Source organism: Branchiostoma lanceolatum, chromosome 8 (genome assembly GCF_035083965.1).
Source record: "Branchiostoma lanceolatum isolate klBraLanc5 chromosome 8, klBraLanc5.hap2, whole genome shotgun sequence".
Taxonomy (NCBI): Eukaryota; Metazoa; Chordata; class Leptocardii; order Amphioxiformes; family Branchiostomatidae; genus Branchiostoma; species Branchiostoma lanceolatum.
Window position 1 is genome coordinate 18,899,687 of NC_089729.1, and position 17,580 is coordinate 18,917,266.

Below are 17,580 nucleotides of genomic sequence, written 5' to 3' on the forward strand. Positions count from 1 at the left end.
TTTAATTAAATTTTATCTCGTTTTATAGCTTGAAATATGGAAACGTTACGTTTAGAAATCCCTACCTTTGACCCGGAAGTTGAAGTGTGTGATGACAACAAAAACATGGCGGCCGCCGAACGACAGGAAGACGTGGTGGAATATTTTCTCTACCCTGCGCCGGGAAAAACAACCCCGGGGAAAGGTGGCGAGGACTGCGGGCTAGAGGAACAGGCAGACAAGATCCTGGCCCACCTCAGCCCGCTGTTAGTCGACTACATCTGGCAGAAAGAGCCGTTTAATTTGAGAGTTGTAGCGGCGAAAGGTGAGCCCCCCCCCCTCCCTCACAGTTCTTGGAAGTCATATACTGAGCGACTAACCGAACACAAATTTTACGCGATGATGTAAACTGAAAAACACTCAGTCTCGTCCAGAAAACTAAGTATTTTTTTTCCTCAGATGATTCTTATTCATTGGCGTGTCCGCTTTTTCATTGTCAGTGCTCAACGAATCCTAGTCAACTCGCCCCAAGCAACTCGCCCCAACTATTCACTACCAACTCGCCCCAAATTAGTGCTTATCAAACTTTGTCTTATACTGGTTTAATATGCATGACTCCTACTTCTAAATATTACTTTACATATTAACAAACCTCGTGACTCTAATCTAACATATTTTTTCGCTGGGCACATATTAGCAACAAACTCGAGATTCGCTGGCGGACCCGGTTGGCATGTCGGCCCGCCGTGTCACCGTGCCGACGGCCGCTAGCTATAGTCTCAAGCATGGCGATCCGAAAGACTGTTGGCTAACCGTATGTGCTAGGAAACTAAGAGTCTTTGAGCATATACTTGAATCATAATTTGAGTCAGCAGTAAGCCATGCTTGAGATTATAGCGAGCGGGCGCAGGTCCCGGTGAACCCGGCGTGCCGCTCGCTACATGGCCCGCCGACGCCCCCGGCATTCATCGGTGTTAAATGCCGAACAGAGAAGAGAATGTTAAGATTTAAGTCACGAAGCTTTGTTAGCATGTATAAAGCAATATTTAGAAGTAGGATATATGCATATATAAAACCAAGTTTAATAAGCCCTGATTAATATATAGAATTGGGGCGAGTTGGTCGTAAATAGTTGGGGCGAGTTGGACTTGGGGCGAGTTGACCTGTTACCGTGCTCAACCATAGCATTATAACAACATGTGCATGATACGTTACACCTTGCAATTTGTCACACCTTTAATTAGTTTAGATGCCATGTTGACAGTTGCACATAATACTAATAGCCAACATAACCTCATATCTGTTATAAATTATACTGTAAATGCATTTAAGGTTGGATTGGTTTTAATTTCGCAGAAGGGTTTGAGTTTTCGCCTTGGTTTTAAGTTTGCCTTTGAGACAAGGGGGTAGGGGGCGAAAAAAAGTTTGCAATTAGATCTTACCGCAAAAACCACGAACATAAAACCACCACGAACATTCCTGCATTTACAGTTTGACACATATCTGGGTCAAAGATATCATTGGATGATCGAATTATATTCAAAGGAAATTTCAGTCAACCATGCCAGTTGGACGGCCCTATCATTTACTCGTGGAACTTGTAGTATGTGTGCCATACCATAGCCAGCTTTGCAAGCACGCAGTGGTGGCTGCTTACGACTGCATTTTCACTTGATCCATTTATTCTCGCCCCAGGTGACCACCCCCCACATCTGCATGGTAGAACCCATTTTGGAGACAACATTGAGGATGAGTGGTTTATTGTTCACCTGTTGCTGCAGATCACAGCTTCATTTCCTGACTACATCGCAAGGTATTTTCTATGTGACCACAATTGTCTATCTGCTGAGAAATCAGCAATTACTGACATCTATCGGGTCAAGGAGGGCTGTAAGTTTTGGTCCATCTTACACCAGGGCATGTCCCTACTCTTTTTCAAAAGGTGTGGTGGGTTCTTAAATGTGTGTGGGGTATGGCTCTCCCAAAACACGGAACCGCCATTTAACGTCCTACCCGAGGGACATCCCTAACCTCGGAGTGAAGTGAGGAAAGTCGTGTAAACTGCCTTTCCCAAGGGCACAAGATCGGTGACACAACAATTTTAGCCTGGGACAACCCCTGCACATAAAATTAAAAGAATGCAACACACTTATCGAAAAGTGGGGCCATTATAGGCTCTTGTCTTGTCTCCCATCACTCAATACCGAATGACCAATAAGCAATGATATTGGACAGAATCAAAAGAATTGACTTTTAAATGAGATCAAAAATGACACCAAATTTTGCTCTTCAGACATTGCATGCTCGAAATTCACTTTTGGAAATGGGTGCACAGAAATTGTTTTGGGTGCACAACATAAAGCAGAATGTCAGCAAAATTTATTTACAAACCTACCTTAATCTGACATTCTATACTGCTACCTTCAAGATCTTAAACAAGTAGTACATCAAAGTACAACAAAAGTTATATTACTTTTTCTGATACCTTCAAGTTTCAGAATACTACTAGTAAGTGTACAATTATAGTACTAGTAGCTATAGCCTACAAAAATACCTAGGTGCGTTTCTGCACCCACAGTCAAAAATCAGGTGCACAGCTCCAATTTTGGGTGCACAGGCACTCAGTATTTCAAGCCCTGCATGAAATAGTTTGAATGACCTGTAACTGGCAAAAAAAAACTGACATCCATTGTGTACATATAGTACAAATGTACTTCTTGTAGGCAATTACAAAATGTTATGACAGTGCTGCATTTGTAAACCAGTACACAGTAGCTGAAGTGTAACAGCCCAAAGTTAGACACCTGTTTAGGGGTGGATACTGGTTTGGCTTAATAAGGTTCAAGTTTAGGTCCAGAGATGTACATGTAGGTTCAGGTCCGGACCTGAACCTGGACCTGATCCTGTCCAGTTGATGTTTTGTTTATAGAACAATATGAAGCATAGAGAATTAATACTGACATTCACAACTATAAAAGTTTCTTGGTGAGAAGACTTTCAAAATAAACCAGTGTTTGATATCTTAATGTTGCACTTATTTTAAATGCCTTTTTTGTCAAATGGGAGACTCAAAACACTTTTTTTCAAACAAAATAGAAAATATATTTGAGTACTTTCTTCAGTTTTTTTTTGGACTTAGGTTTTTGGCTTTCAGGTTTTTTGGACTCGGTTCTTGGATGTTATAAAGGTCCGAATCAGGTCCAGCAAACCAGTATCCACCCCTACACCTGTTCTATAGCATACATGCTCCATGTATCCCTACAGGGTCCAGGACAATGATGGAGAGTTTCTGTTGATCGAGGCAGCTGAGCACCTTCCTCGATGGCTGACTCCTGACTCCAGCCACAACAGGGTGATCAAACTTCCCCTTTTTTGAGTTACAGTGAATACAAGGGCTAATAATGAATGAAGAAGACCTTTATTGTACATTCGTGCCCCCAAGGGGCTAACTACAGGTCGTTTAATACATGTATAAACCTAACTAACATGTAAGTGACATACACAGTGAAATTAATACAGTACATAGTTAAACATAACGTTACATGGTAGACGAAAGTGATAAGCAAAGCTAATCCAGTAGAGTCAACTTCTTCTTGCTTTTTTGTACATGTGTAGATGTATGAACAGATCATTAGCTGTAAACATGTAATGTGGTCTTACTAGTTGTCTGGCGCTTTTTCTGGCACATCTGTGCATTTGTTCATGAATTAAAGGATCTCCATTAGCTATAGTACATGATACATGCTTCACTGCTCTCCCAGGAATTGTAATAATAACAAACACATTACATTACTAAACCTATTACCACAGATATTTAGGCCACAGAACAGTAATGAAGCTTCCTATCTTAATATATGGCAATCATGTAAGAAAGAAGCTGTCAAAAGTCACCTACCAGAGTTTTAGTCCATGAAAAACATACATTGGCAGGGCTGTCAGGCCTCCAAAGTTTCAATCTAGAGCAAAATTTCAACTTTCTAATCGGCGGAACCCCTACGAATCCGGGCTTGTTTACCAAAGTTGACCTCTGACCCCCTTCTCCACCTGATAATCACACAAAAACAGCAAACTTTGCAGGCCTACAGACACCACAAACATGGATGAAAGTCTGATTTTTCAACTTAATAAGAAGGTAGAAACCCTTACCTGTAACATCCAGCTCCAAAATATCAACATATCCTGGAATAAAGCCCCTTTACAGCTACCTTTACCAAGGGTACCAAACCTATTTCCATGGGCTAAAAGTTGGCCTTCTGCGCCTGCGCCAGTTACCGGTCTGTCCCCTGCAGGCCACAGAACAGTAATGAAGCTTCCTATCTTAATATATGGCAATCATGTAAGAAAGAAGCTGTCAAAAGTCACCTACCAGAGTTTTAGTCCATGAAAAACATGCATTGGCAGGGCTGTCAGGCCTCCAAAGTTTCAATCTAGAGCAAAATTTCAACTTTCTAATCGGCGGAACCCCTACGAATCCGGGCTTGTTTACCAAAGTTGACCTCTGACCCCCTTCTCCACCTGATAATCACACAAAAACAGCAAACTTTGCAGGCCTACAGACACCACAAACATGGATGAAAGTCTGATTTTTCAACTTAATAAGAAGGTAGAAACCCTTACCTGTAAAATCCAGCTCCAAAATATCAACATATCCTGGAATAAAGCCCCTTTACAGCTACCTTTACCAAGGGTACCAAACCTATTTCCATGGGCTAAAAGTTGGCCTTCTGCGCCTGCGCCAGTTACCGGTCTGTCCCCTTTACACTTACAATATAACACTAGAGCACTTACTAAACCTTAACACGATGCTAAATTCATTGTGGATAGATTTTGAATCAGTTGAAATGTAATTTGGTCTTGTATATTTCCATTCTGCAGGTATTCCTGTTTCATGGTCAGGTACACATCATCCCCCAGCCTCGCTCCCCCGCTGAGATCGCCTGTGTGCCCGCGGGAACTCCCTCGCTACCGCAGGCGCTCAATATCGTGTCCCGCTACCCAGGCCTTACAGTCGCGGGGAGACCCACACAAGACGACATCATCAACAGAATAGGAAGGTGGGAGAAGTGTTATTATTGTAAAATTGAATTAATACATTTTAGTTTGTGTGGTTAATATATTTCGCACTAAAACATATGGGACTGTTCATGGTTGGTTTTTTTTCATGGCAGTGCTATTGGACAAAAATATTCGCGATGAAACGATCGCCGCGAAAACTGCGAACATCAAACCACCGTGAACACTTCTGCATTTACAATATTAGTAACTCCAAAACAGTGCACTTACAGATTGTCTTTCGGTACTTGTGTATATAGCACTACCATCCAGCATCCAAAAGATTTCAAACCTCTGCCAAAACAACCCTTTTTTTTATCTGTCACTGTTGTGAATTCATATGTTGCTATCTGACAGAAAAATCCTATAGAAATTGCTTTTCCTTATAATAAGACTAAGTCTTAAAATTCCTCTAACACATATGCCTATCCTGTCCTCCCCCATACTCATGCTCTCCATGAATTAACCAAAAAATAGATATGCCAGCAATATGTGGTAAAACAACAAAATTTTGATGTAAAAGAAAACATCCTTGTTATATCTCTACTTTGATGTTTAATGATGATTGTTTAGTACATGTAACATTGAATGATAAAAGGAACTCCCAACATTCTCCAGTTATCCAGAGAAGATGCAACAGAACTTCCACCACGCACACTGTTTCCTGCCCCCCGGGGTGGTGACTGTACTGAACCACTCCCCAGGACTGGTGGCTCCAGCCGTGCAGGCCTTCTACGAGAGGGACCCTCTGGACATGAAGGTGTGTTGTTTTCTATTTCACACCTTCAAAGTTTGGGTATAAAAGCTGGCCATGGTTCTCCAGTTCTTCCCTTTCGTCACTGACGGAAGACAGCAGATTCTGTCTGAAATGTCTAACCATTTCAAAATCCAGTTGTTTGGGTAACTGTACCTGGATGTCTAACCTTCATCAAAATATAAACCACCTTGTCTGTGTTTTCATAGTGACAATTAGTACATGACTGTTTTTATTACATTTGCAAAGCAATGAATATGTACACGGCAAACCTAGAAGTCTAGGATTTATTCATATCTAGCTCCAGTCTGCTCTAACTATTGGTCCCTGCTAGTGGTGTGTAGATGCGTGTTGTACACATGTACGTACAGTATCAAACATATACATGTATGTAACATGAAATTGTGGTGATACAAATTTAGTTAAGACTAAGCTTTTTGTGTCTCCTGTATGCCTGCCACACCATATACTTGTATGTGACATGTATGTATTATACCAAGCATGTTCATATAACGTCATACAGTAAAGAGGCTTTTTGTGTTTTCTGTAGGCTTGTCACACTACTGTACTTGTGTGTAACATGTGAAATGCCAAGCATGTATGTCAAACCATTGTATCTAACTTATAATATACCAAGCATGTTCATAACCTCATATACAATGTACATGTAGTAAAGAGGCTTTTTGTATTTTCTGCAGATATGTCAGACCATATACATAGAGTACTTGTATGTAACATGTAAAATACCAAGCATGTATACATGTATATTTAGTAAAGAGGCTTTTTGTGTGTCCACAGGCTTGCCGCACCATGAAGCACTTCCCTACAGACACTTGTGTCAAGGCACGGGTAGGTCTCTCACCGAAGTTGTCCCTCTAGTGACTTGCCAGCATCACCCTTTTCCGCTTTGTTGTCTGTGTTTTGTCACACCAAATGTGAATCCGAGAAATAGTAACAAGTCTCGAGTAAGATCTAAGGTAATCTTTTCCTTGATAATTTGTATCATTAATGATAGCTCTAAAGGTATGAATATGGTTTTCATAAGATTGCCTCAATAATACATTGATGCCTGTGTAAGAGGCATCCACAGCACTGAGATATGTCTAAAGTATACTTTGTTAAGACCCACCAAAAATTAACTTTATTCAGACATACATGATTGTACAAATTTTTTTTTAAATATAAGGCCACACCAATTTAATTTCTTGGTTAACGGATTTTTATTTTTGATTTTAGCAACAAAAAAATCATGAAAACAGAAGTCTGGGGTGAAACTTGCACCTGACCCTGTTCACTCCCTGATAATGTGACACCAAAGTAAAACCATTCCTCTGAGATTCTGTTTTCATGTTGTTTTTCCTATCTAGCATTTTTTTTCTTTAATTTATTCTGTTAACCAAGAAAATAAATTGGTGTGGCCTAAGACATGATTGCCTGTTAGATAGATAACCATCATTTAAAACTGTTGAAGGAATTCGATACATACATGTAAAGACAACTAAACTCCCAACACTTGTGCTGACATTAATTATTAGTTTTTTTGTGACATTTGCTTTTCTCAGGTTCGGTTCACCAGATGTTTGTACAGTCAGCTGTTACAGCAGAGATTCACACCAGACAAGCGCAGTGGCTGGACGGTACCGCCCCCCTCCCACCCTGACCACTCAGCCTGGGACCTGGGCATTAAACTGGTGAGAAGCAGTTCAGGGTGTTGTTGAGAATTGTCTTTACATTCATGACCTCCCATAGACATCTCTACAGTGTGCCATTTGTTGGGACATTCTAGCAATATACCAATAGTAAAGAGCACCCGCTTGAAAAAACAAGAAAAAGCTAATATCAACCCTGAATTGATGTTCAAAAAGTCATTTTTCCCTAGGACTGTTGTAGAGTGCCACAGGAGCATCCTCACTAGATACTTACAAATGAATGAATATACATGTAGCTTTAAACAATGCTAACCGTGTGTAAATGTTAGGTGTGACAGATTTTTCAGTGTAATTTAACCAGCTGCTGCCACTTTGCGTGCATGCAAAGCTGGTGTGTTACACTGAAGGATGGTTAAACCGGCTTTACAGGTATAGATACAGAATGATACATAAGCTGGTGTGTTATGCTGAAGGGTGGTTATAATTATAATGGCTATAAAGATACAAATACATAAATTGCTGTTTTATGCCAAAGGGCAGTTATATCATTAGATACAGAATGATACAGATACTGCACAACCATGATGGTAAATTTAAAACATTTAGTTCCCTAAATGTTAATCCTAAATGATATAAACAATACAGAAGTTACTGAAGCAGCTGAATAGATTTTGTAAGTTGCTTGAGCAATGTTTGTACTGTGTATCTTATTACCTGGATGTCTATCCTACACTGACCTAAATACAGTATGCAATGTTTTGTTTCCCTTGTGCTGCTTTTCTAGGCCTGTGGGTTTGAAATCCTGTGCTGCAGAAGTCCTGGGAGTCCCACAGAAACAGATGATTCTTCCCACATCAGCGATGTGAGGTGGCAGAGATACTTGTCATTTCTCACAGAGAAAGGCTACTTCAAGGTCATTCTTTACTTTGTCAACAATTTTCCTCTTAAGCCCCTGTCACAGTACTCACACTTGTATGTATAGACAAGTCTGCATCGCGTATTAACATGTTTCTGGTTTAGGTTAGGTTTGCAGCCGAATAAGTGATTTCTTATTAGGCTCCATCACTAGGCTGCACAACGGTGGGTCAAACAACTTCTCCCTCACAAACCTTACTTAAATCCCAAAAATGCTAATGCACAACTCACTTGAATATACGCACAAGTGTGACAGAGCTCAATTTTTCCTGAAGTTTAGGCCACACCAATTTAATTTCTTGGTTAACGGATTTTTTGAAAAACTGCTAAATTCCAAAATCAACATGAAAACAGAATCTCAGAGGAAAGTCTTTACTTTGGTGCACACAGTTTCAGGGTGTGAACAGGGTCAAAATAACCAAAGATTGTTTCTATATATCAACCTTAATTTGTTTCCTTACTTTCTGTCTATACATCTATTAGTCAGATCAATGATGAACATTATACAAAAAAAGGTCATTTCTAATATATAAATTTTTCGTCTCAAAGCATCCTCCTTTGAGGTGAAGTATGATCATTCTTTTTCAAGTAGCATCTATAATAAAAATATCAAGATTAATTTGTTTCCTTACATTCTGTCTATACATAGTCAGAGCTTGAAGGGTCCAAGAGGTACAGAGAGCTGTTGGAGTCAGCTCGGAGACACTACAAGGAGACTGCCACAGTCAGCTGTGACAGGAGGTTGGATATTTACCAACAATTTCATTAGGAAATGAGAAACATAAATAGAACTTTGATAATAAAACTCTACTCTCTTTAATTTAAGTTTAAATGTTGACATACATGTGTCCTTAGTTTTTAAAGGGCTTTATTATTGAAAGTTTTGATTTTATTGCAAGTTCATGCCTGTGGGCTAATTACAAAATTAATACACTGTTGAAATATAGGAAAATACATACATGTGACAGTGAACTGTGACTGACTTTGCTGTAACAATAGACTACTAAATATTAATGTTGGCTACATCTAGACAAGCTGGGTTTGGCTTCTTTTTTGTTGGCAGTGGAAGACGAAATTATTGGTTTGCCTTATCTAAGTCTGATTAGCCCTTCAAGCTAAACAAATCACCTCAATCATCAAAATTATTCTCTGAGTATTGAAGAATGTTTCTGACTTTCTCATTTTTTCTTGCTGCCTTCCCCAGTGTGGACCATGGTCAGGAGGTGCTGAACATTCTCAGAACAAACACCTGGGACCTGAAACAGCTGCAGACAGCTGGGAAGCACCTGGAACCTCCAGATGGTACAAACAATTACTTGAGTCTTTCATCATTTAGGGAGTATTGTGAGGGTGATACCAGGAGAATCGGATACATTTCTCAATCATTATTTCACATTACATTTACAGTCAAGAAACATCCTGAATTCTTGGCTAAAGAAAGAGTTGCTGTGTGAACGAAAGAAGTTCTGTATTTATCTTCGCCGAGTACTAGTACTCGGAGAAGATTATGTTTTAGGTTGAGCCAGCTGTTAGGTGGGTCTGTATGTATGTCAGGAGCATAACTCAAGAAAACTTCGATGAATTTTTATGATTTTTGGTAGGTGTTTAGTGGTTGTGCAAAGGAAGGTCAAGTCCGAAAATGGTTCACCTTGCGTTTTTCAACTGTTACAGTGCTGACCCACAATGCTTTGCTCTCCCCCCACAATGCCCTGCTTCCCAGATGACAGCTGGTTGGCCATGACCCCTGGTGACCTTGACGCCATGTTGGAGGAACAGTACGGAGGGTTCTGCAGGAAGTCAGGTGACCTGGGGAAGGCCAGCGGCACCCTGGGAAATATGGTGGACTCCATGAAGGCCTTTGTGGACAATGTGTCCAGCCATGAAGGAGCAGAATTCCCCAGGTAGGCTTTAATAGCATCAATTAAAAAAGTTCATTTGCAAGTTTATGCCCAAAGGCAAGTATGTGGTAGAAGCATATTAAGAGACATACATGTGACAACGTCGAAATCGGACACCTACTACAGAAACTCATTCTTCCACAACACCTAAGGTTTACTGTGTAGTTTAAGTATATCTATACAAGTCATGTATGTGTGTTTGTCATTTTGTGTATATATTAGCCTGTATTCTTTTAATATGTACTGTTTTATGTTTTTTTCATACCTGAAATAAAGAATAGATTAATGAATGAATGGATGGATGGTTGATTGACGCTACTAGTATAAAGACTAAAATACTAGTGTTGGCTATGTCTAGACAAGTTGGGTTTGACTTGATATTATTTTGAAACCACAGGAAGACAAAAAAACACTTTTTTCTGTAGTTTGTGGGTTCTGTGATTTTAAGAGAAAAGTGGATTTCTGTTGGAAATGTGGGAAAATTAGAGTACATGTAGGTTGTGGTGACATCTTTAAACAGATTGGTTCTTTCATCCTGGTTGGATGAACAGTTGGACATATTACAGTAATTTAAATTCTTTGGCATACTGGTAATAGCCATACATATAATTATAATATATGTAGCATGCTCCCTTACTGGCTAGTGTTGTAGAAAACAGGAACCACAAGTAAGGAAGCAAAACTGGACACATGAACTTTGAAAAGAAAATTGTTGAAGAGGTCCAACAGTCACGTATAATCACAGTTACAAGAATATTCTTCGAACAGTGACTTGATAAAAGATAGCAAAATACTAACCTCCAAATTTTCGACGTCTAGTGTGTACGTCTTGTTCACGGAATGACCAGTCCTAGTCTCGTGGGAACATGAGACTAGGCCGAGACTTGTGAAGATCGTTCTGCCTCCTCCCCCGCCTCCTTGCGGAGGTTGGGAGCTGCCCAAGTCCTACTATGTACTTACCCCTACTCCGCAAGGAGGCGGGGGAGGGAGGACGATCTTCACAAGTCTCGGCCTAGTCTCGTGTTCTCGTCATTCCGTGAACAAGACGTACACACAAGACGTCGAAAATTTGGAGGTTAGTATTTTGCTACCTTTTATCAAGTCACTGTTCGAAGAATATTCGTGTAACTGTGAAAAGAAAATTCCATATGAAACACTACCCACAACTATTATAGAGTCTACATTGAATGGTAAAATGACAACTTGATCGAATATTCTTTCCAGCATGACTTGTGAGTCTCAGGCTTACCTTTAAGAAACTAAGCAAAGAAAGGTTATCATGTAAAATGTTGATTGCTTTCAGAATGGACGAAGATCAGCCTGTGGACTTTGACGTGGACTCCTTCAGCCAAGCCATGGAGAGAATACTTGGTAAGGCACTGGGAAATTGTTGTAGTTGAAAAAATGATAAATTGATTAGATAATATGTGACTATTTTATAAAATAGTGTAATCAGTAGGTTTCTAATTGGCTGTTTCAAACATTGAATACTGTAAATACATTTAAGTTTGCGTGGTGTTTATTTCGTGCTAATGTGAAAATGGGCGGAGTTTGCGGTGGTTTTAAGTTTGGGGCTGCAGCAGTGCTATTAGTCACATACTGCTACAGTATTGGACAAAAATATTCACGGTGGCTTTAAGTTCGTGGTGAAATGGTTGCTGCAAAAACTGCAAACATAAAACCACTGCGAATATTTCTGCATTTACATTTTTTTTTTTCTATTCAATTGTAAGAATTCTGCAAGACTCCATGTGTTTCAAGGATATGAAGGTCCTGGAATTCTCTGATTTTTTAATTGCTTTATACAGCAAGTGAATGCCCTCCAGAACTCTGCAGTTGGAAAATGTTGATTGAAAGAACAGAAAAGATTTTCAAACTTAAACCTTGAAGGCCTTTTCAGCTCTCAACCCAACAATATTACCAGTCCAAAATTCTTCAGCTAAGTTAATTTGTTTTCCAGGATTGACCAATGGGAGGATAGATGAGGATGAAGAAGATGATGATGATGGACTGATGGAGTCTGAATCTGACAGCTCTGAGGAGTCAGAAGGTACTTTGTTTTTTACTTTGTCAATAAGCTTCACAGTCTGGGTCATGTTGTTCACTAAGAATGAGCCATTTAATAGAAACTGGTAGAGAAATATGGACGCCTCAAGGACTTTGAAGCATTATTTTTGTTCGTCATTATGTTATGCTCAAAACAACATGGGACCCATACACAAAAGAATAGACAAAGATAAACTGGAAAGGGTACAGAACCAAGCTACTAGATACTGAACAATCTCAACAGGGGTGCAGCTATACTGGCGGTTATACCAGCCATAAAGATATGACTTATTTTGACCCACAATGAGCTGTTTTGATCGCACAAAAGTTTGATATGTCCTTAGATCAATAATTAACTCACAATTAATTGAAGTGAGTAAAGTTTGAAGGGTAGGAGGTGGCTCTCATTTCTACAAAATTCTATGACATCAAAATCTGCTCCAGGAGTCCTCAGAGGTGACTATAGATGTTGTTTTTCTTCAGATGAAGGTGAGTATGAGATCGGTGCTGATGGTACTGAGGTAACCACCATGACTGAGTACATGGACCAGATGGACCAGGAGCTGGCCAGGACCCACGTCGGGAAGAGCTTTGAGAAGGAACCTTCACAGGTAACTGTCTTAAGCCCTGGTTACGCATTATATGCTCATTCTCATTCAAATGTACACATTCTGTAACTTCTTTTACCGTTTGATGTAAGACGTTCCTGACATTAAGACATGCCACATATGAAGTGCCAAACTGTCATTTTTATGACAACTTAAAACTATTCTGGCTTTTAGAAACAACAGTTTGGCACCTCATATGTGGCATATCCTGATTTTAGGAACGTCTTCCTTCAAACGGTAATGAAAGTTACAGAATGTGTACAAGTCATTTAAATGAGAACGACTGCATAGCCAGTCATGGCTCCCGACCGCTAGACAACCAAAGTTGGCCAATTTTAGATTAAAAGTCAAATTTGACTCCCAAACACACCCTGACCACTACTGACTTACTCCTAACCGGCAGTAATTCAAAGACTGTTTCTACTAAAATCACAAATCCCTTCCATTATGCAAAATGTGGGCCACTTCATTTAAAGAAGAAATCAAACCCCAGAAAACTGTTACAGTAATTCTTGTTTCTTTCACAGTGACGGTAACTTTAGTTCAGGGTTTTCACGGTCACCTCTGTACCATGAACTTATCATCACCATGAAAAAAACTATTATTTATGATTCCTTCACACATCCATTTTGTAAATCACTTGCTGCCACCGTGAAGTTAAAGTTTAGTGAAAATGTCCATTTTCCTTACAACATGAAATTTTGCTACTATGAAGATAAATGGAATTACAGCACTAGATATCGCACCTTATACTTGATTAGACATTTAGTAGTACATGTGTATGTACTGCATTTCTTTACTTGTACATTGTACTTCAAGGCTGTTAATGCAATAAGGCTTCAGGCATGATTTTGCAAATAAACAATTGTATTATTTTTTCCAGGTAAAACCCACTCCTCCAAAAGATCTCTCCATGGATGGTACTAACAGCAGTAAACAGGATGAGGAAGAGAATGGAGATGATGACATCACACCTGTTAACGTGGACTTGAACCTAGTGAAGAACCTGCTGGAGTCTTACAGCTCACAGCAGGGCCTGGCTGGACCCGCCACGAACATCCTCGGCACCATGGGGGTTAAACCTCCAGAAGATGCAGATGAGCTAGACTGATTGAAAACCTTGGATTTGCTCAAGGTCTCTGCAATAACTTCGCAGCACTCAGACAGTGACAAATTTCCTGACCTAGCTTTATCTGCTGCTTACGTCCTCGGCACTATGAGGGTTAAACCTCCAGAAGATGCAAATGAGCTAGATTGAAAGAAGATCTTGGGTTGCTCAAGGTTTCTGCCATAACTTCACAGCTCTCAGACTGTGACAAATTTCCTGGCCTAGCTTTATCTGCTGCTTACATCCTCGGCACTATGACGGTTAAACCTCCAGAAAATGTGACTGAGCTGGACTGATACAAGACCTTGGATTGCTCAATGTCTCTGCCATAACATTGCAGCACTCAGACAGTAAAACCTTTTGTAGAGGAAGCATATTTTGCACAAATGTCCTGGGCTATCTTTATCTGCTACTAACATCATAGGGACCATGGGGGTTAAACCTCCAGAGGATGCGTATGAGCTAGACTAATGTAGAACCAAGGTTCCTGCAATAACACTCACTAATAGGCAGAGTTGCAAAGCTCCGAGCTCCTCCAAATTTCTTGGCCTAACTTGTTTCACATGTAACATCCTTGGCACTATGGGGACCTCTGCTTTGGGAGCATATGTCGAATTCTCATATCTTTGTCCTCGTTTGACATGTTCTAGACTAAAGATTGAAATCTTCCAAATTTTCTACCAATATTTTGAGTACTGATAAAGTACAAATATCTGCAAAGTAATCATATTTTCTTCCAAATATCCGGACTCAGCTGGACCTGTCAGTAGTGTCCTCTACACTAAATGGGCGAAACCTCCAGAGAATACAGATAAACTGAACTGATGTAGAGCCACGAGTTGCCAAAGGGCTAGCTGATCAGAACACTTTGATGATGCAAACCTCTACAAGGGCAGCAAACATGTACTTAATGTTCTTATGTCTTTACCCGATCTTAAATATATGGGGGAGGGGAAATGTTGAAATGCCACCGAAAAGTCATGAGCAGGAGACTAAAAATTAATGCAGCTTATTTGACTGTACCAATGGATCAGATAGCTCTGCAAATACAGCACAGACAGTCTTCCCAATGTCTATACACCAATAGTACCAATGTGGTAGAATTTACATGCTTGCCCTCTGCACTTTAGAAGGAGATCGCTACAGGGAGTGCCCTATCCAAACTCCCAGCTTTTGGCAGCTGTAGACTAATCAGGCAGCTGTTCCCATCAAGTACATTTTCTGAGGAATTTTTTGGCGATGCCTCAGGGGCGAGCCTAATGGTATACTATTTTTATGACTACTCATGACCATTTATGAGACTTACATGTATATAACTGCACAATTGTCGTATTTTCTCCTAACAAAGCAATAGTTTTAAGCGAATGACCCTGCCTGTGTTCATTTTTTTTGCTGCAAAAAATCTGGCTGTAGCAGAGAAGGTATATGTTCAAAATGTTGAATTCTATGCGTAAAAGAATATGGCTAGTTTATGGCAACTGTATATCTTTGGATTGAAAGATTTGCAAGTATTTGATAGTAGAGATCTAGAAAGATTTATTTTTCAGTAGTGCGGAACAAAATGATTATTGAAGTCTCTTTAATGAAATAGTAGATGTATTGAGTACATATGGCATGCTCTTCCAATGTTATGTGTTGCAGATTATGTCATTAAAGTGCGGACTGTCGTCTACAATTTTTTGTGTCTGGTATTTTTTAAATAAAAATTCAGTAAATTGATATCAGAGTGTCTTTAGCGAAGAAGAAATTCTCTGTTCTAGTATAGTTTTGTTTGCAAAGATTGATCTTCCTTAGGAGCGTTTGAGTAGCGGTGCTTTGTTGATAGTGATAGTAGTTATGACTCTGACTACAGTCCTTCCAACGTGCACTACCGCCTGCTCCTTCCGAACCACGAAGTCTTCCAGTGCCTTTAAGCAGCCGTCCACGAAGTCTTCTTCCTTCATCCTCGGGAAGAAGTCTTGCTTAGCGCTCACAGTGGTGTCTGTGGTGAGGTGACGCCGTCTACTGAGAGCGTAGTGCCCCAGAAGAACGCTCATCTCCGGAAGTTTTCTCTCGTCTTCTTCTTCCTCGTCGAACGATTCCTCTTGTTCTGTATCGAGTTTTCGTCGCTCTCGAAGCTTGTCGAAACTGTAGGTACGGTTGAGAGCGAGGAAAGGAGGCGTGTCCTCGCTATTTGGTGTGGAATCTTGAGACGTTGAGTTCTCAAGGAAGCAATTGTTGTCATATTGCCGGAGAATGGATCGGGGTGTGATGGCGTCTAGGTCGTTCTCTGGGATTGGAATCTGCTCAATGGATTCACTTTCCTCGGCAGACACTGCTTGGCGTCGGCTTTTCTTAAGGCGCTGTGCTTCCTTTAAGCGGGTGACTATGTCCAGAACCTTTGCTGTAAAACAAGCAGGCGCAAAAGCTAGGTTGAGATCACATTTGATCATGACTTTTACATGTGTGTTCCTGTAATGTAGTAGAGGGAAATTCATGGCTTTGCTTTTTGTGACCAGTACCTTTGCGAAGTAAACATAATACTTGTTTCTTCCACTAACGACTCGTAACTGAACTTTAACATCGTCAAATGTTTGTACTCCCGTTTAGATCATTAGAAAAGGACAAAATTGCTATTTACAACAAAATTTAGCAATGGTTAAGCAATGTTTTATGATCTTCGAGCTAGATGTGGTGCATATGACCTTTATCATAATCAATAACACCTGTATACGTCCTTACCTTTGTGTGGTAATTCTCCTACATTGTTGTCCTTTTCGTCGGAACTTTCAAGCACGGTTAAGGACGCCTTGTCCTTTCTTGGCGTCACGAAGGCCGGAGGGAGTCTAGGATAGCCGTGCTCCCTGTCAGACTGCCCGCTATTGGCCCCGCTCTGTTGCCTGTGTTTGGACGGATGCGGTGAAACCGGTCGCGGTGGCACGAACGCTGTGCTCGACTCTGGCTTCAGGAGCGTCTGTACTTCGAAGCACACAGACTTTCCCTTCGAACCACCCGTGCCAAATACAAACTCTATCTCCGACGAGGATTCTTTCATGATCGAAGACGTGCCAGAAGAAAAGCTAAAGACGTCCGGAGTAGAAGAAGATGATGTATAGGAGAAGCTGCTGGAGTCTTCCAGTTGGAAGGTGCAACTTTTGGCAGTTTGTCTGCCAGTAGAAGAACCAGGCGACTTCTTAGCGTTTCTACTATCAGTGGTTCTGTCCATAGTGAAAGGTGTGCTGTCGCCTAGGCCTGTCAGTGACCGAGATTGGTTCTGAAGATTGCTGGATGTGGTCGCGGCCGTAGCTAAGTCTGACGGCCATGACATGGATCGCTTCGACAGGAAAGACACCAGGTTTTCCACGGAACGTTCTACCAGTAGAGGGTCGCTTCTGAATGAAGCTAGGTGAGGGGAAGTTTTGGGAGATGTCGTTGTTGGATCCTCGTCATCTTTCCCTTTTCGACGCCCAGAAGCCAGTCCGTAGTAGATGAAGGCAAGCCGCATGTCGTACTTTGTTTGACCCTACACAAGAATAGTATACGAAGAATTAGAGAATCGTAGGCTAATTCGTACTATATTGGTGGGAGTGCA

At 40.6% G+C, this 17,580-nt stretch overlaps 2 protein-coding genes across 2 annotated transcripts; one reads left to right on the forward strand and one right to left on the reverse strand.

Annotated features, from left to right (window-relative positions):
* Nucleotides 1-97: 97 nt before the first annotated feature.
* Nucleotides 98-15,684, forward strand: LOC136440203 (protein ecdysoneless homolog). Its single transcript, XM_066436095.1, has 15 exons — nucleotides 98-304; nucleotides 1,675-1,792; nucleotides 3,244-3,331; nucleotides 4,855-5,033; nucleotides 5,650-5,791; nucleotides 6,584-6,634; nucleotides 7,348-7,476; nucleotides 8,219-8,347; nucleotides 8,999-9,090; nucleotides 9,554-9,651; nucleotides 10,070-10,250; nucleotides 11,551-11,618; nucleotides 12,208-12,297; nucleotides 12,777-12,904; nucleotides 13,785-15,684. The coding sequence occupies exons 1-15, from the start codon at nucleotides 106-108 to the stop codon at nucleotides 14,010-14,012; spliced, it is 1,920 nt and encodes a 639-aa protein (XP_066292192.1). The 5' UTR covers nucleotides 98-105; the 3' UTR covers nucleotides 14,013-15,684.
* On the reverse strand, nucleotides 15,572-17,507 carry LOC136440204 (serine-rich adhesin for platelets-like). The gene is made up of 2 exons (XM_066436096.1): nucleotides 16,731-17,507; nucleotides 15,572-16,392 (listed from the first exon to the last, which is right to left on the reverse strand). Exons 1-2 carry the CDS (start codon nucleotides 17,491-17,493, stop codon nucleotides 15,800-15,802), a joined length of 1,356 nt encoding a protein of 451 aa, XP_066292193.1. The 5' UTR covers nucleotides 17,494-17,507; the 3' UTR covers nucleotides 15,572-15,799.
* Nucleotides 17,508-17,580: the final 73 nt, after the last annotated feature.